The following is a 17,433-nucleotide window of genomic DNA, read 5'->3' as shown; positions in this document are numbered from 1 at the left end:
GAGCGCAGTCGCCGGAGGTGGGGAACGAGATCCTGGGCATTATACTCTTAATGAAGATACATTCCAGATTTTTAAGAGACTTTCATAGGCGTGGGGATGATGTGACAATGGAGAGTAATGGGCTGTGCAGTACGGAAGGGTTTGACACCACAGCAGCGAAAGAGCGTGGATATGGTGGGCGCAAGACGAGCGCGGCATGCTACAGCAAGGACAGTAGGCCGGTGGCAGGTGCAAAGAGTGACCCCAGGCGGATAGGCGTGCACGTTGAGCAGGCGGATGGGGGCGGGAGAGCGTGGGGAGTTAGCGAGGAGAGCGCGGGTTAGGGAGCGAGGAGATAATGGGAGAGGGAGCGAGGGAGGAGAGCGCGGGAGGCAATGAGACTCTGTGAGACTGCCCTTCATTAGGCTGGAAAGGAGATGATGCTGTGCCGTGAGGTTATATGGACCGCTGTCACAGTGCACTGGGTGCGCGGTGCAGCGGGAATCTCAGGTCTGTGTTCGTTCCTCTTAGCTGAGTCACCGACACCAAGACAGAGAGTTACAGCGGTTTATTGATTTCATCGTGATAAACGTAAAATAAACAATGTGTGAGCTGCTGACGTGCGGGAATGAATAAGCTGCTCCCGACTCACTCGCAGTCGCACACAATTAACTGACCGGCGACAACGAGTGACAATTTGAATAATCAGTCCCGTTTCTCACCGTCACTCTGCATCGGGGAACCGATGATTATAAAATCACACCAGGGCAATGTCCGAGATCGCTGCAGACCCAGGGTTACTACCAAGGCACTTGCTAATTTAACATCATTATCGAGGCAAGACTGCCGAATGAACTGTCCTCAGACCAAAGTGACAAAAACGATCCCCTTCCCGGATAATCCCACCCAGGACAGTAGTGTTCCAGACTGACAATGGCTTCCGATGTAATTCCGGTCTGTGTAATTCCACGGTTCCCCTTGGCGAAACCTGAACCAGGACATCCGGCGGAAGCAGGGCCACTGCACTGTGGACGGAAACACTGGCTACGGGACTGTCTCTGACGTCAAGGCACGCTCCGCTGGAGCCGGAGTCTATTGGAAATAATTCTGGAGAACGGCCGTTAATGGCGACAGTTAAAGGTAAAACCGGGAAGTCTGCCTGAATGTCCCCATTAGACGTGCGAAAATGTTCACATATCCCGATGGTCAAGTATCACTCTCAGTCCAGGTCTGGGTTCCTGGAGATAACTCAATTCCTTCTCCCCGTTTTTACTGAACATATTCCCCACCAGCCTGAAACAGATGGGAGAATAAAGATGAAATAAACAGATTATACAACAGTGTTAGTAACAGGGGACTGGGGTTAATGTTTAAACAACGCTGACAGACAAATAACACCAGAAAACGCACGCATCCGCTGTTTGTTAATCATATTGAACCTTAACACTTACACGATCCGCTCCAGACTCGGGAGTGCTAGTATAAGGCGACGAAGAGCGGGGACAGATCGGTCTGTGAGCCAGTTTGATTCCAGGTTCAACCGCGTTATTAATCGGTTTATAATGATAGCTGAAACGAGATCCTCGACGCCAGAATCTGATAGATGGACACCAGCCAGCCTGGAGATGAGAGAGAGTGAGGGTGAAGGACACAGAGAGACAGGAGACGGTACAAATCCCCAGTGTTTAACAGTAACACAATTACTGATCACAATAATGCTCAGTGTCAGACACCCAGTGACTGTAAACACTATCTCCCACAGTATGGCACTTACCACAGTCTCTGAATTTTACATTCCGGGTTCCTCAGAGCCGCAGACAACAGTTTCACCCCTGAATCTCCCAGTGTATTGGCACTCAGGTCCAGATCCGTGAGTGATCGATTTGTAATGAGATCGCTGGCGAGATCCTCAGCCCCAGAATCTGTCAGACCGACTTTGTTCAGCCTGGAGATGAGAGAGAGTGAGGGTAAAGGACACAGAGAGACAGGAGACGGTACAGATCCCCAGTGTTTATCAGTAACACTATCACTGATCACATTAATGTTCAGTGTCAGACACCTAGTGACTGTGAACACAATCTCCCACAGTCTGGTACTTACCGCAATTTCTGTATTTTACACTCTGGGTTCCTCAGAGCCGCAGACACCAGTCTCACTCCTGAATCTCCCAGTTCATTATCACTCAGGCTCAGCCCCATCAGTGATGGGTTTGTACTGAGAGCGGAGGCGAGATCCTCGGCCCCAGAATCTGTGAGACCGACATTCCCCAGCCTGAAGATGACAGAGAGTGAGGGTGAAGGACACAGAGAGACAGGAGACGGTACAGATCCCCAGTGTTAATCAGTAACACAATTACTGATCACATTAAAGTTCAGTGTCAGACACCCAGTGACTGTAAACACAATCTCCCACAGTCTGGTACTTACTCCAGTTCCTGTATTTTACACTCCGGGTTCCTCAGAGCAGCAGACACCAGTTTCACTCCAGAATCTCCCAGTTTATTCTTCCCAAGTCTAAACACAGAAAAATTGATGAACAAAGTGATTCAAACCGTGAGTCACTTGGATATTTCAGGAAACATTAAACCCTTCCGTAAATCACTGATCGGAGTTCCCATCACTGTCAATGTCCCGCACTGCCCAGCACCAGGGTATTCACCCAATGTCAGTAATTTAGTCTGTCGGAGTGACACTGTAAACTCCACGTATTCTGGCTCATTCCCTGAATGTTAGAAAAGTGTTCCTGACCTGAGAGGGTCGGAGGGAGCAGTGTTGAAAGGTGGGAGGAAGTCCCACAGTGAGAAAGATTTGTGAATGAGGAATGCGTCGATGGGAGAAGGTGGGGGAGATCCCACCTGAGGTAAAGGGATGTGAAGTCTGAAGCTGCAGAAGGAAGGGGGATGAAGTAGAGTGATCCCACAGAAGAAAGGAAAGCACATCCTATAGAAGGAAGGAGGATGTTGAAGAGATCCCAGAGGAAGATACCGATGGGAAAAGATATTCCGACAAAACGATCCGATTCAGAAATAGATTTCACGGGAGGGGTGGGTCTGAACTGAGGTCCACAATCGGTAGAGGAGTTACCCGAATGGGATCTGGGTATCTGCTAGTGAGCCGTCACACGGTTAGACTGAGGGTGAGAGTCACACACGGGAAAGTGTGGGGTAGGACAATCTCTCAATGATATTTCTTTCCTTCTCACCGGGGCAGTCTGCTGATGGTCTCTTGTTCCTGACAGGGAAGGCTATGTGAAGCTCCGACCCATCTGCTACAGTCAGTGTCGGTCTGGGTGTCAGTAACAGTGAGAAGGAACATTGCCAATGGACGTGTCATGGGCAGCGAGAAACACGGCCATTCCGGTGTTTTACTGCCATTAAACCAACGGCCGTTGTTCACTGAAGTCACCAACATCCAACAAATTCTTGATATCCTTGGATAATTACTCACCAGTTGTTTGTCACATTATTTGAGTTTCTGAAATTTACATATAACCATATAACAATGACAGCACGGAAACAGGCCATCTCGGCCTTTCTAGTCCGTGCTGAATGCTTACTCTCACATAGTCCAACTGACCCGCACTCAGCCCATAAACCTCGATTCCTTTCTTGTCCATATACCTATGCAATTTTATTTTAAATGACAATACCGAACCTGCCTCTACCATTTCTACTGGAAGCTCGTACCACTCAGCTACCACTCTCTGAGTAAATAAATTCCCCCTCGTGTTACCCTTAAACTTTTGCCCCCTAACTCTCAACACATGTCCTCTTGTTTGAATCTCCCCTGCTCTCAATGGAAAAAAAAACTGATCCACGTCAACTCTATCTATCCCCCTCGTAATTTTAAATACCTCTATCAAGTCCCCCCTCAACCTTCTACGCTCCAAAGAGTGAAGACCTAACTTGTTCAACCTTTCCCTGTAACTTAGGTGCTGAAACCCAGGTAACATTCTGGTAAATCTTCTCTGTACTCTCTCTATTTTGTTGTTATCTTTCCTATAGTTTGGTGACCAGAACTGTACACAATACTCCAAATTCGGCCTTACAAATGCCTTGTACAATTTTAACATGATCTCCCAACTCCTATACTCAATGCTCTGATTTATAAAGGCCAACATAACAAAAGTTTTCTTCATCACCCTATCCACAATTTTACCAAATTTGAAACAACACAATGGGACTATTTCACAGTTCAGTGCGAGAGATAAATCAAGTTACCTCAACTCCTGACACTTGTGCAGCCCGGGTCCCAGCCGCTGGATTCCTTCACACTGAATGTTGCATTTCTCCAGGTTGAGGTGTTTTATTGTATCACAGAGTCCGAAGGCATGAGACAGGACCGCGCAGTCAACCGGGGTCAGTGTCATTCCACTGAATGAAATTGTGTCCACGGACTCCAGTGCGTCCTGAGCCAGTCCACGATTCTGAGACTCAAACAGGTAGTGCAATGTGTTCAGGAGGCGCCTTTTACCAGCTTCATTCCATGTGTTTCCACTCTGGCGTTTAACCTCCTCCCTCACCCAGTCAATCACGCGGCAGGTTGTTTGATTAGGAAATGGGCCCAAAAACTCCACCAGGCCCCGAGCTGTCATTGGGTTGGAGAGACCAGCAACAAAGCGGAGAAATACCTCAAATCGTCCATCTGTCGTGTTGCGGTCTACAGTGAGGAATTTCAGGATATCCCCAGGATGTGGATTCAGGAATTGTGCGACTGCAGCTACAAACTCTTGGATGGTGAGGTGTGGGAATGTGTACACCACGCTCCGGGCAGAATCCTCTCTCTCCAAAAGCTCCATCAGGAACCCGGACAGGAACTGGGAAGGCTGCAGATTGTAGTTGATCAAATCTCCACCTGTAAACACAATCTTCTTCTCGAACACTCCTCTGTAGGCCATCTGTCCAAGCCTGAGTAACACATTACGGGGGTTTCCAATCTCACGGCCGTGGTTTTTCAGGATGTTGTAAATATAGTAGGAGTACAGTTGAGTGATGGTCTTGGGAACTCGCTGCGGGTCCCTGACTCTTTGTGTAAAGACGGGGCCCAGTGTCAGAGCGAGGATCCAGCAGTAAGAGGGGTTGTAACTCATGGTATACAGGATCTCGTTCTCCTGCACGTGTTTGAAAACAGCTGCGGCTAACGTCTGATCTTCAAAATACCTGATGAAATATTCCTTCCGTTCCTCACCAACAAATCCCAGGATTTCAGTCCAAACACTGATATCAGCCTTTTCCAATAAATGTAACACAGTGGGGCGTGTGGTCACCAGCACTGAACACCCTGGGAGCAGCTTGCCCTGGATTAAATTGTACACAATGTCCGACACTTCACACCACCACTCGGGATCTGGGCACTGGTGCTTGGGTTCTGTGTCTCTCCGACTGTCAGCAAAATCGATTCTGTGTTTGAATTCATCCAAACCATCGAATATAAACAGCAATCCCTCTGGGTTGTTCCAGACCTCTCTCAGGATATTCCCAAAGTAAGGATACTGATCCAGAATCAGTTCCCTCAGGTTTATTCTGCAGTTGCTGGAGTTTAAATCCCGGAATTTGAAACAGAAGACAAAGTGGAATTGTTGGTATATTTTCCCTGTGGCCCAGTCGTAAACAATCTTTTGTACCATTGTCGTTTTCCCGATCCCCGGGACTCCGGCCATTACTACCGAGCACCCCGAAGTTAATCGTGTGAAGAATCTTTTCATTTTGTCCCGAAAACTGTGTGAGTGACTATTACGAAATAGATGAGGAATTTGGACTTTCTCCAGCTCTTTGCGGAGATGTTTCTGTCTCCACTCCTCGTGGTCTCTGCCTCTTGCCAGCAGCTCATGTTCCACCAGTGTCCGATCTCGAACTGTAGAAATGACCGTGAGCTCAGCGTATCGATCAACCAGCTGGAAAACCTTCACCTTCTCCCTCATCAGGATCGTGTTCACTCTGAGTGTTTCAGTCTGTGTCCGCAGAGTCTCCATGTGCTTCTGTCGAAGATCTGAGGACGGACAGAAGTAGGTGGTCAAAGCCTGATCTGATGAACACGGAACATCCACTTATTTCCCCTATTTTTTTAAAAAAGGCATTGTTTGGGTGAAATCGGGAAATCAGAGTTAAGAGTGTGTGAAACTCAACGATGTCCCAGAAACGTCTCTGATCTCATTCAGATCCGCTGTTGGTGTTTGCAGGTTCCCCGGTGTTCCAGCGAGCACCAAGTGGACACGTGATCCTGGAGAGGAGAGTGTTGTGTGGAGTTGGTGGTTTCACTGCTTTCGCTGCCCAGCTTATGCTGTACTCTGCAACACTGCAGACGGTAGCAGTGGGTACGGGGGGCGTACCGTTTTGGATACTGTTTGTGGGGATGACCTACCAGGGACAGGTTGCAGTGGTTGTGTCTCCGGCACCGAGACTGGATCCTCAGCTCAGAAGGGAAGGAGGGAAAAGAGGCGTGGGTGAATACCCGGATGTCGAGGTCCAAGTAGGGACCAATGCCGTGGATAGGAAGAAGGTGGAGGTCCCGCAAAGACAGTTTAAGGATGTAGGTGCAAAATTGAAGGACAGGACTTTCAGGGTTGCAATCTCAGGATTAGCGTGCTGCGTGCTAGTGAGGCTAGAAATAGGGAGATAATGCAGCTAAATACGTGGCTAAAGAGTTGCTGTAGGAGGGAGGGCTTTATGTTTCTGAAAGATTGGGCTTTGTTCCAGCGAAGGTGGGACCTGTTTCGACGGGACGTGTTGCACCTGGACTGGAGGGGGACTAGCATCCTTGCGGCAAGATTTGCTAGTGCTGCTCAGAGGATTTGGACTAGACTTTCGGGGGAGGGGAACCAGAGTGTCAGAGCACATCCTGAGGTGTTAAAGGATACTGATCATGCGAGAGCTGCAAATATAGTAAAGCCAGATCTAACATATAGGGGCTTTGATAAAGAGAAGCAGGATAAAGTGTATAAAGGTAGCAAGGCAGAAGGGCTAAAGTGCGGGTATTTCTTTGCAAGAAGCATCAGGAGCAAAGGTGATGAACTGTGAGCTTGGATACATACATGGAATTATGATGTAGTGGCCATTACAGAGACTTAGCTGGCACCAGAGTAGGAATTGATTCTCAATATTCCCGGATTCCAGTGCTTTATAAGGAATAAGGGGGGTGGGGGGAAGAGGGGTGACATTATTGGTCCGGGATACTATTACAGCGACAGAAAGTTTGGGTAATGTAGCAGGAATCGCTTTTGAGTCAGTATGGGCGGGGGGCAGGAACAGGAAGGGAGCAGTTACTCTATTGGGAGTATTCTGTAGGCCCCCTAGTAGCAGCAGAGATACCGAGGAGCAGATTGGGGTGCAGATTTTGGAACCGTGCAATAATAACATGGTGTTATCATGGGTGACTTTAACTGCTCGAGTACTGATTGACATTGATTAGTTCTGATGGTTTAGATGGGGCAGAGTTTTTTAAGTGTGTCCAGGAAGGATTCCTGTCACAGTATGTTGACAGGCCGACTAGCGTGAATACCATACTAGATGTAGTATTAGGTAACGAACCGGGTCAATTCACAGATCTCTCAGTGGGTGAGCATCTGGGGGACAGTGATCACCACTCCTTGGCCTTCAGCATTATCATGGAAAAGGTAGAGTCAGAGAGGACAGGAAATTTTGAGCAGGGCAAATTATAAGGGTTTAAGGCAAAAATTTCCGGGTGTGAATTGGGATGATGCTTTTGCAGGGAAATTTACTATGCACATGTGATCGCTGTTTAAGGATCTCTTGCAGGATGTTAGGGATCCATTTGTCCCGGTGAGGAAGATAAAGAATGGTAGAGTGAAGGAGCCATGGGTGACAAGTGAGGTGGAAAAGCTGGTCAGGTGCAAGAAGGCAGCATGGTTTGGGAAGCCACGATGAGATGGTTCTATAGAGGAACAGAGGGTAGCAAGAAAGGTGCTTAAGAAGGTGCTGAGGAGAGGAGAAGGGGGCATGAGAAGACCTTTGCGAGTAGGGTAAAGGAAAACCCCAAGGCATTCTTCAATTATGTGAAGAACAAAAGGATGACAGAAGTGAAGGAAGGACCGGTTAGAAATAAAGGTGGGAAGATAAGACTGGAGGCTGTGGAAGTGAGCTAGGCTCTCAATGAATACTTTTCTTCGGTATTCACTAATGAGATAGAAACTGATGACGCTGAGGACAATATGAGTGAGGTTGATGTTCTGGAGCATGTTGATATTAAGGGAGAGGAGGTGTTGGAGTTGTTAAAATACATCAGGACGGGTAAGTCCCCGGGGCCTGATGGAATATTCCCCACTAGCCCAGCGAAGATATTGCGGAGTGTCTGGCTAGGATCTTTATGTACTCGTTATCCACGGGAATGGTACCAGAGGGTTGGAGGGAGGCGAATGTTATCCCCTTGTTCAAAAAAGGTAGTAGGGATAGTCCAGGTAATTATAGACCAATTAGTCTTACGTCTGTGGTGGGATAACTGTTGGAAAAGATTCTTACAGATAGGAACTATGGGCATTTAGAGATTTATGGTCTGATCAGGGACAGTCAGCATGGCTTTGTGAAGTGCAGATCGTGCCTAACAAGCCTTATATAGTTCTTTGAGGAGGTGTCCCGTCATATAGATGAGGAGAGTGCAGTGGATATGATCTACATGGATTTTAGTAAGGCATTTGTAAAAGTTCCACACGGTAGGCTTATTCAGAAAGTCAGAAGGCATGGGATCCAGCGAAGCTTGGCCAGGTGGATTCAGAATTGGCTTGCCTGCAGAAAGCAGAGTGTCATGGTGGAGGGAGTACATTCGTTTTGGAGGTTTGTGACTAGTGGTGTCCCTCATGGATCTGTCTGGGACCTGTACTTGTCTTCATTTTTATTAACAAATTGGATGTTGGGGTAGACACTTGGTGGTGTTGTGAATAGTATAGAGGACTGTCGCAGAGAGACATTGATAGGATACAGAAGTGGGCTGAGAAGTGGCAGATGCAGTTCAACCCGGAGAAATGTGAGGTGGTACACTTTGGAAGGACAAACTTCAAGGCAGAATACAACTTAAATTGCAGGATATTTGGTAGAGTGGAGGAGCAGAGTGATCTGGGGGTACATGTCCACAGTTCCCTGAAAGTTGCCGCACAGGTAGATAGGGTAGTTAAGAAAGCTTATGATGTGTTAGCTTTTATAAATCGAGGGACAGAGTTTAAGAATCGCGATGTAATGATTCAGCTCTGGTTAGGAAACACTTGGAGTACTGTGACCCGTTCTGGTCGCCTCAACTAGGAAGGATGTGGAAGCATTGGAAAGGGTACAGAGGAGATTTACCAGGATGCTGCCTGGTTTAGAGAGTATGGATTATGATCAGAGATTAAGGGAGCTAGGGCTTTACTCTCTGGAGAGAAGGAGGATGAGAGGAGACATGATAGAGGTATACAAGATATTAAGAGGAATAGATAGAGTGCACAGCCAGCGCCTCTTCCCCAGGGCACCACTGTTCAGCACAAGAGGACATGGCTTTAATGTAAGGGGTCGGGAGTTCAAGGGGGACATTAGAGGAAGCTTTCTTTACTCAGAGAGTGTTTGGTGCGTGGAATGCGCTGCCTGAGTCAGTAGTGGAGGCAGATACACTAGTGAAATTTAAGAAACAACCTGACAGGTATATGGGGTAATTTAAGGTGGGGGGGGATGTTACATGGGTGGCAAGGTTTAAAAGTCAGCACAATATTATTGGCCGAAGGGCCTGACAGTTGTATACTATTCTGTGTTCTATATTCTATGCTTCTTCTTTGACTGACCGGAATGTCTGTTTAGCAAACTCATAGATTTCTCCAGGTGCACAGCCGAAGACCTGGACGGTAAAAAGGTGTTCTGAAAAAAGCAAATGGTTATCCGTCCGCCAGCCACAGCTCAAGGAGTGTCGCCTGAACTCTGACAGTCTCGAAACATGCCTCTAAAGACAGGTATTCAGGCTCTCAGTGTCATGGTCCGGTCCGTGAAATCAGCATTCAGGTTCACGGTCCGGTCCCGTTCCTTATTCCAGGTTTTCCGGTTATCTCTATTTTCTGTTGAGGCAGCTTATTCTCGTTTGGGCTTGCCTCATAAATAGCTTCGGGATTCATCCTCTGGCTGCTGGATTTCTCCTGTCCAAACCCCCTGTCTGTATCCCTTCCCTTCAACTTCCGCCTGGAGACCTGCCTTGCCTCGCCTTGCCTCGCCTCGACTCTGCCTGGAGCCTTTCCTTGTCTTGCCTGTGTCTGGAGCCTCGCACTGTTTTCAACTCTCTGTCTATGTCCACGCCTTCGCTAGGTCGGTTCGGCCGATTTGCCGCTACCTAGCGTTGGGAACTATGGCGTCGTGTGCAGCGTTCTGCGTAATGAGTCCCGGCCTTGCGTCCCGTACCCAAGGAGGGGTCCAGGCTCTTGGTTTTCTGTAATGAGTCCCGGATTTGCGTCCCGCACCCAAGGAGGGGACCTGCTCTGTGTTCTGTGTTATGAGTCTCGGCCCTACGTCCTGTACCCAAGGAGGTGTCCAGGCTCGGTATTCCATGTTCCTGTCTCTTCCTCGACTAAAGCTCGAGGTTCTTGTCATGTCCATGTGCCTCGCTCAACACAGGAGTACCTTGCCCAGCCCGGTGCTGGGACTCCCTCGTCCTTTGCTGGGGTTCCCTTGTCCAGGAGTCTCACGTCCAGTCCTGTTGTCTCTCCCTCGACCAAGGTTCTGGGTTCTCATTACGTCATGTGCCTCGCTGAGTACAAGAGTACCTTGCCCAGCCCTGTGCTAGGATTCTCTCATCCTGTGCTAAGTTTCCCTTGTCCCGTCCAATAGTATCTGGTCCCGTCCTGTTGCCTCTTCTCGTCCTGTAGCCTCGGCTTGCCCTCGCCTTGTTTTGGAGTCCGAGCCCGAGGCAAGACCCAGGTTCTGGGAACTTGTCCAGTCTCTGGCTCGGAGTCCAAGGCCAGACTCCTAGTTCCCAGTTCCATGTCCTGGTTCCGCTATCCTTGTCAAGTCCTAGCCCAGGCCCGGAATCGTTGTCTCGTCCGGGGCCTGTGTCATGTCCAGCGTCCTTTCCTCCCCATTTCCCTTGCTTCCTTCTCAGCCTAGTCCTGTTCCTGGTAGTTCAGTGTCTGTGTCATGCTTTTGGGTCCACTCCCAATTCCCCCCCCCCCCCCCGTATGACTCTCAGAGCGAAATAAAGACTTTGAAATGTCCTTTCCATCGCTTACCTTTCAGATGCTTGGGCACTTCAGATAAACCCCGCTCAGTGTCCATGTAGGCGAACTGGCCGTCACCTGTTCAAACAGATTAAACTGCATGAGGTCTGTACTGTGTAATACTGGAAATTCATCAGCATTTACATCTGCAACACACAGTGTATTGTTCACCCTACCATGTTCCCGTATTTCATTCAGTATTCTGCTCAGCTTCGGTAAATGGTGATGTAGTTTCACAAAGGATTCCCACATCACCCTCCGGGCCCCCGGACCCTTCTCCATTACCAGATCCAGGAGGAGTTTGGAAGCGCCCGCTCGGTTTGCCTTCTCCACCAGCTCAGTCACGCTCTGTAATGAACAATGGGTAATACATTGAGTAGCGGAGGGGTGGGTACAAATCAACCCTGAACATGGACAGACCCACCACATTCTACTCACTGTAGATCACTCACAACCATTGAAGTGTTCATAGCGGGGTAAAGATTTTAAAAGATGCGAGCGGGGCCAGTCAGGAGTTCCTGCACGCCACAGATGGCGGGGTAATTATCCACTTGACGAATTTTAAGCGGAGCACACATAGCGTGAGTGAGCCAGAAATAGAGTGGGGATTTGAGGTTTTGTGTCAGAGAGGGTTCAGTGCGGAGAGGCGGAGGCTTTAGGTAGATATTGGGTAATACTTTACCTCTTTTTCATGATTAGAACAGTGGGAATGCCAGGCAGAATAGTGGAATGCTCTTCCTACAGGGTGCAGCAAGACAGGGGTAGCCCGACTACTGCCCCTTCAGGCATTTCGTCCAGCTGCAGCTTCTTACAGACTGTGCTGAGGAATTGGAGCTGGAACTGGATGACCCCACGATCACTCAGAATGCTAAGAGGTTGACTGACAGACTGTTCAGGGACGGAGATATACCCAAGGCGCAGTCCATATGTAATTGTGTAACTGTCAGGAGGGGGGAAGGGGATAGGCAACCACTAACGAAAACCCCTCTGTAACAGGTATATATATCATTGTGCTTCGGGGTATTGCCCAGCAGAGGAAAGCCACTGCGATTATGCCTCTGGCACAGAGTTTGGTTTTGCGACTCAGAAGGGATGAGAAGTGGTGAGCTGCACTGACAGGGGGAGTTCAATGGTCAGGAGAACAGACTGGAGATTCTTTTTACGAGAACGAGACTGTTGAATGCTGTCTTGCCAATGTCAGGGATATCTTCCATCGAGTCTGACACATTCTTAAGGGCAGGATGAGTTGCCAGCGATCATGGTCCACGTTGGCACCAATGACAAGAGTAGGAAATGTGATGAGGTCCTGCAAAGTGAGCTTATGTCATTAGATGCTAAGCTAAAGGGCTGGAACTCCAGGGTTGTGTTCTCAGGATTGCACGTGCGAGTGAGGTCTGAAGTAGGACGATAATACAGTCTAACGTGTGGCTGATCAGATGTTGCATTATGGAGGGCTTTAGATATTTGGATGATTGGGCTCTCTTCCAAGGAAGATGGGACATGGAGAGAGGTGATCGTTTTGCACCTGAACTGGAGGTGGACTGATAACCTTGCGGGAAGGGTTGTTAGCGCTGCATAGGGATAGGGGAGGTGTTAAACTAGAGTTGCAGGGGGATGAAGAACAAGAATGGATGATGGAGTGGCTGTGTAGGAAACATGTTGTTAAGCCATCTTCCAGAGTCAGGACACTAAAGGGTGAACATGGGAAACTAATGCTCCGAGTTGTTTATTATTTCAATGCAAGGATTGTTGTAGGAAAGGCAGATGAACTTAGAGCGTGGATCAGCACATTGAATTACAACATTGTAACCATTGATGTGATTTGGTAGGAAGAGGTGCAGGTCAGACTGATCAGCTTTTCTTTGCGATACACGTGATTCCATAGAGCGGGAGGAATTAAAGAAGGAATTGAAAGATACTTTGCCGGCTACAGAAAGAGTTTACAAGCTGTGATACTTGCCAAAGGGGGTGTTACTAAGTACTGACCATGCAGGGTGCCCTGAATTTTGCATGGCACTGTATCTATTCAGGATATACACAGAGTATTTAGAGTGAGGCAAAATTGTAGTTAAATCATGGACGCTATATTAATTACAGATGAGGAGGTATTCGCTGTCTTGAGGCAGATTAGGGTGGACAAATCCCCGGGGTTTTCCTTCGCATCTTGTCTGAGGCTAGTGCAGAGACTGCAGGAGCTCCAGCAAAGAAATTTCAAACGTCCGATGCGAAAGTGTTGAGGGATAGATAATGTTCTGCTGTTTGAGAAGGCTGTATGAATAAGCCAGGGAATTACAGGTCGGTGAACCTGACACCAGTGGTAGTAAAGTTATTGGCAGCTATTCTAAGAGACTCGATATGAGTATTTGGATGGACAAGGATTGATTAGGAATTGTCAATATTGATATGTACCTGGTAGATCCTGTCTAACCAATCTTATCGATTCTCGGGTCAGTTACCAAGCATGTAACGAAAACACGTCAGTGGATGTTGTCTACATGAACTGCAGCAAGGCCTTTGGCAAGTCCATCATAGGAGCCTGGTCAGTACGATTAAGTCGCTTGGCATTCATGACATGGCAGCAAGTTAGTTTAGATATTGGGCTTGTGAGAGAAGCTAAGACAGGTAGTGGAGGTTTGCTTTCTGACTGGAGGCTTATGAGTAAGTGGTGTGCTTCCGGGACCAGTGCTGAGTCTGTTGTTGTCTGTCATATATATCACATATTAAAACTCTGGATGATACTGTGGTAAACAGGGCCAGCAAATCCGTGGATGACACCAAAGTAGGGATAGCGTGGAAGGTTATCAAAGCTTCGAGAGGGACTTGGAACAGCTCGAAAAGGATGGATTACAATTGTCAGTTAGAATTTAATGAGCGCAAGTGTGAGGTTTTGCATTTTTTGTGGGCAAACCATGATAGCACGAAGACATTTATTGGTAGGGCATTGAGCAGTTTGGTAAAACCAAGGTATCAGGGAGTAGAGATCCAAAATTTCTTGAAACTGTTGTCAAAAGTAGATAGCTTTGTAAAACATTAAGGGCTTAGGTCTTCATAAATCAAAGTTTTGAATACAGAAATTGGAATAGAGGCAGATTTATTAGAGTTGTTAGGGAGGGTTTAAACTAATTTGGCGGGGAGTTGGGAACCAGAGTGTTAGGGTTGAGGACGGGGAAAACATAGATGATAGAAAGGATATGGCAGGCGATAAGGACAATAGCAGCCAGTGCATGAGTTACAGAGTAATAGACGCGTGGTGCTGTTAGAACAGGGAGCAGCAAATGCTGGACTGAAAGTGTTATACTTGAATGCACGCAACAAAAGTAATAAAATGGACGATCTTGAAATTCCGCTAAGATTTGCAAATATGACATAGTGGCCATCTCTGAAACTTGGCTAAAGAATAGTTGCAATTTTGAGCTGAAAGTCCAAGGATATATGCTATATCAGAACGATTGGATAGTAGGTAGAGGGGGTAGTGTGGTCCTGTATACATGAAATAATATTAAATCATTAGAATGTGTTGAGATAGGATTTGAAAGTGTAGAAACTCAATGGGTTGAGTTAAGACATAGCAAGGGTAAACGGACCATAATGGCAGTTGTATAGAGGCCTCCAAACAGCAGCCGGGATGTAGATTACAAATTACAGCAGAAGATAGAAAAGGCGTGTCAAAAGTGCAACGTCATGATAATCGCTGGCGATTTTAAATGACAGTGGATTCTAAATACCAGACCACAACTGGACATCAAAAGTGGGAATTTGTAGATTGTCTGAGAGATGGCCTTTTTAGAACTGCTTGCTGTTGAGTCCACTTGGGGATCGGCTGTGATGGATTGGGGGTTGTGCAATGATCGGGACGTGAAAAGAGAGCTTAAGGTTCAGGAACATTTAGGATTCAGTGGTCAGAATATGTTCGAGCACTTTGAAATTTGAGAAGAAGAATTTAAATTCTAATCTGTCGGTATTTCAGTGGAATAAAGGAAATTATAGTGGCATGAATGGGGAACTGGTCAAAATTGACTGGAAAGAAACACTAGCAGGAAGGACAGCAGAGCAGCAGTGGCTGGGGGTTACGCGAAAATAAGGAGGGAAAGACAAGACAGCTATATTCCAAACAAGAAGAAATTTTCGAATGGAAGAAGGAGTCTACCGTGGCTGGCAGGTGAAGTCAGAGCCAAAGTGAAAGCAAAAGAGAGGACATACAAGGAAGCCATAGCCCGTGGGAAGATAGAGGAATCAGATGCGTTTAAAAGCTTGCAGAAGAAAACTAAGAAGATCATTTGGCAGGAGAACATGAATTATGAAAGGAAGTTGTCGACTAATGTCAAAGAAGATACTAAAAGTTTTTTTTTAAGTATATAACGTGTAAAGAGAGATAAGGGTCGATATGGGACCAATAGAAAATGACGTTTTTAATATTGTAATGAGACACGCAGAAATGACAGAGGAACTGAATGTGTATTTTGCATCAGTCTTCACAGTGGAAGATGTCTGCAGTATAGCCGACATTGAAGAGTGTCAGGGAAGTAAAGAATGTGCAGTTTAAATTACGACTGAGAATGTGCTCAGGAAGCTTAATGTTCTGAGGGTGGATAAATCTCTAGTACCTGATGGAATGCACCCTCAGGTTCAGAAGGAAGTTGTTGGAGACATTGTGGAGGTATTAACAATGATGAATAGTCGATAGATTCTGGCATTGTCCACGATGACTGGAAAATTGCAAATGTTACTGCTCTATTTAAGAAGGTTGGGAGACAGCAGAAACGAAACTGTTAGCTTGACATCAGTGGTTGGGAAGTTGTTGGAATCGATTGTTAGGGATGAGATTACGGAGTAGCTGGAGGCACAGAAAAAGTTAGGTCAGTGAGGACTAGATGGGTCAAAGAGCCTGTTGTTGTACAGTGGAGTTCAATGTCTACGACTAGGTCGAAGTATGAGAGGGTCGTTGTTGATTTTCCCCGGGGTAACTGTTGATGAACCACAGAAGGTTCACACTTCACTCCCAGGCTCCATGAGGTGTCCAGTGTCAGCAGACAGCTGGGAATTGGCAGTGAGGAGCAGACAGCAAATTCTGACCTTTTGTGCACGTGTGGTAATGTTGAGAAAGAAGTTTGGATTGAAATTGTCGGCTGTCTCCTGTGGAATGTCGAGTTTGGTATGGTCTGGCTGGCAATAGGTGAATGCACTCCAGTATCAGAAGGACGACTGGAAAGCTGTTTATTTGTAATTCTGCAATAGCTTTAGATGCTTGGAATATTTCCAGTGATACTGATTTTGCACTTTTCAATGTTAGTAGTACATGTGGTGGTAGTTACAAACTCATTGTGGAACAGTCACAAGGATCGGAACGGAACGGAACCATGAGGCATGTTGGGATATTAACCAACAAAACGGTTCAGCAGTTTAACAGAGACGATATTCAGCTCTGCCTGGTGAATTGATGATGGGGTTTAAGGTAGACTCGAGAAATGAGCTGTGAAACTATTCACTATATATTTGATTTGTGGGACACCCGGGGGTTTTCAAGAGAATACAGGCTAATGAATGGCCCTTAAGGTCGAGCATTGGGAGCATGATGTGATGTCAGACAGAGAGGTGTAAAGTAGTTCTCTGTCCGTCAAGTGTCACACACTAGAGTCACCTGTCAATCCTAACCTGTCCAAAATTGAATGTGTTCAGAAAACTGGTCAGAGGCTTGTATTGGTGAATAAAGGCTCAGTATATCCGCAAACGAAAACTCTTTTCTTGATGTTGACCACAAACATTGAAGGATTTTCATAGCCCAGAGGTGCAGTTACACGGGTTCTGTCGGTCTATGATAAATTCAGTAGAATCTACACTCAGTGTACTTCCCTCTCACTTACGTGATACTCTGGCCCGGTGAAGTGATGATCATGTGTTAACATGAAGCCGACTCCCTCCACACCCTCCTCAATCGCCTGCTCCAGTCGCCCCTTGTAGAATCTCGTCAACCGGAACAGTTGGTGATCCTCACAATTTGACAGGAAGGCGGAGATGGCGGAGTTCAGATCTGTAGTCAGTCAAAGAACATAAAATAGTAGATGTACCATGCGCAATGAGACACGATGCCAAATTAAACCAATCCCATCTTCAGGAACATGGTCAATATCCCTCCGTTCCTGGCCTACGCATGAGTTCAAACGCTTCTTAGATGCTGCCGAGTGTCCGTTTCCAGTCCCTCCCTCGGCAGCACATTCCAGAAACTGATCTATCTCTGAAGACAACATGTTTCCTAGATCCCTTTTGACCTTTCCCTTCTAA

General features: G+C 47.0%; 1 protein-coding gene across 1 annotated transcript in view; it reads right to left on the bottom strand.

Annotated features, from left to right (window-relative positions):
• Positions 1-548: 548 nt before the first annotated feature.
• LOC140724076 (NACHT, LRR and PYD domains-containing protein 3-like) overlaps positions 549-17,433 on the bottom strand; it is a 42,135-nt gene continuing 25,250 nt past the window's right edge. Inside the window, exons 5-13 of the mRNA XM_073038561.1 lie at positions 17,016-17,182; positions 11,331-11,502; positions 11,167-11,232; positions 4,199-5,966; positions 2,406-2,492; positions 2,080-2,250; positions 1,754-1,924; positions 1,431-1,598; positions 549-1,272 (exon numbers count right to left, since the gene is read on the bottom strand). Of these exons, the coding sequence (XP_072894662.1) occupies positions 1,170-1,272; positions 1,431-1,598; positions 1,754-1,924; positions 2,080-2,250; positions 2,406-2,492; positions 4,199-5,966; positions 11,167-11,232; positions 11,331-11,502; positions 17,016-17,182 (2,873 nt within the window). The 3' untranslated portion in view covers positions 549-1,169. The remainder of the gene's footprint in view (positions 1,273-1,430; positions 1,599-1,753; positions 1,925-2,079; positions 2,251-2,405; positions 2,493-4,198; positions 5,967-11,166; positions 11,233-11,330; positions 11,503-17,015; positions 17,183-17,433) is intronic.

Source organism: Hemitrygon akajei, unplaced genomic scaffold (genome assembly GCF_048418815.1).
Source record: "Hemitrygon akajei unplaced genomic scaffold, sHemAka1.3 Scf000158, whole genome shotgun sequence".
In the NCBI taxonomy this organism is placed as follows: Eukaryota; Metazoa; Chordata; class Chondrichthyes; order Myliobatiformes; family Dasyatidae; genus Hemitrygon; species Hemitrygon akajei.
Note: the sequence above shows the minus strand (reverse complement) of the source record. Positions and strands in the feature narration are given on the sequence as shown.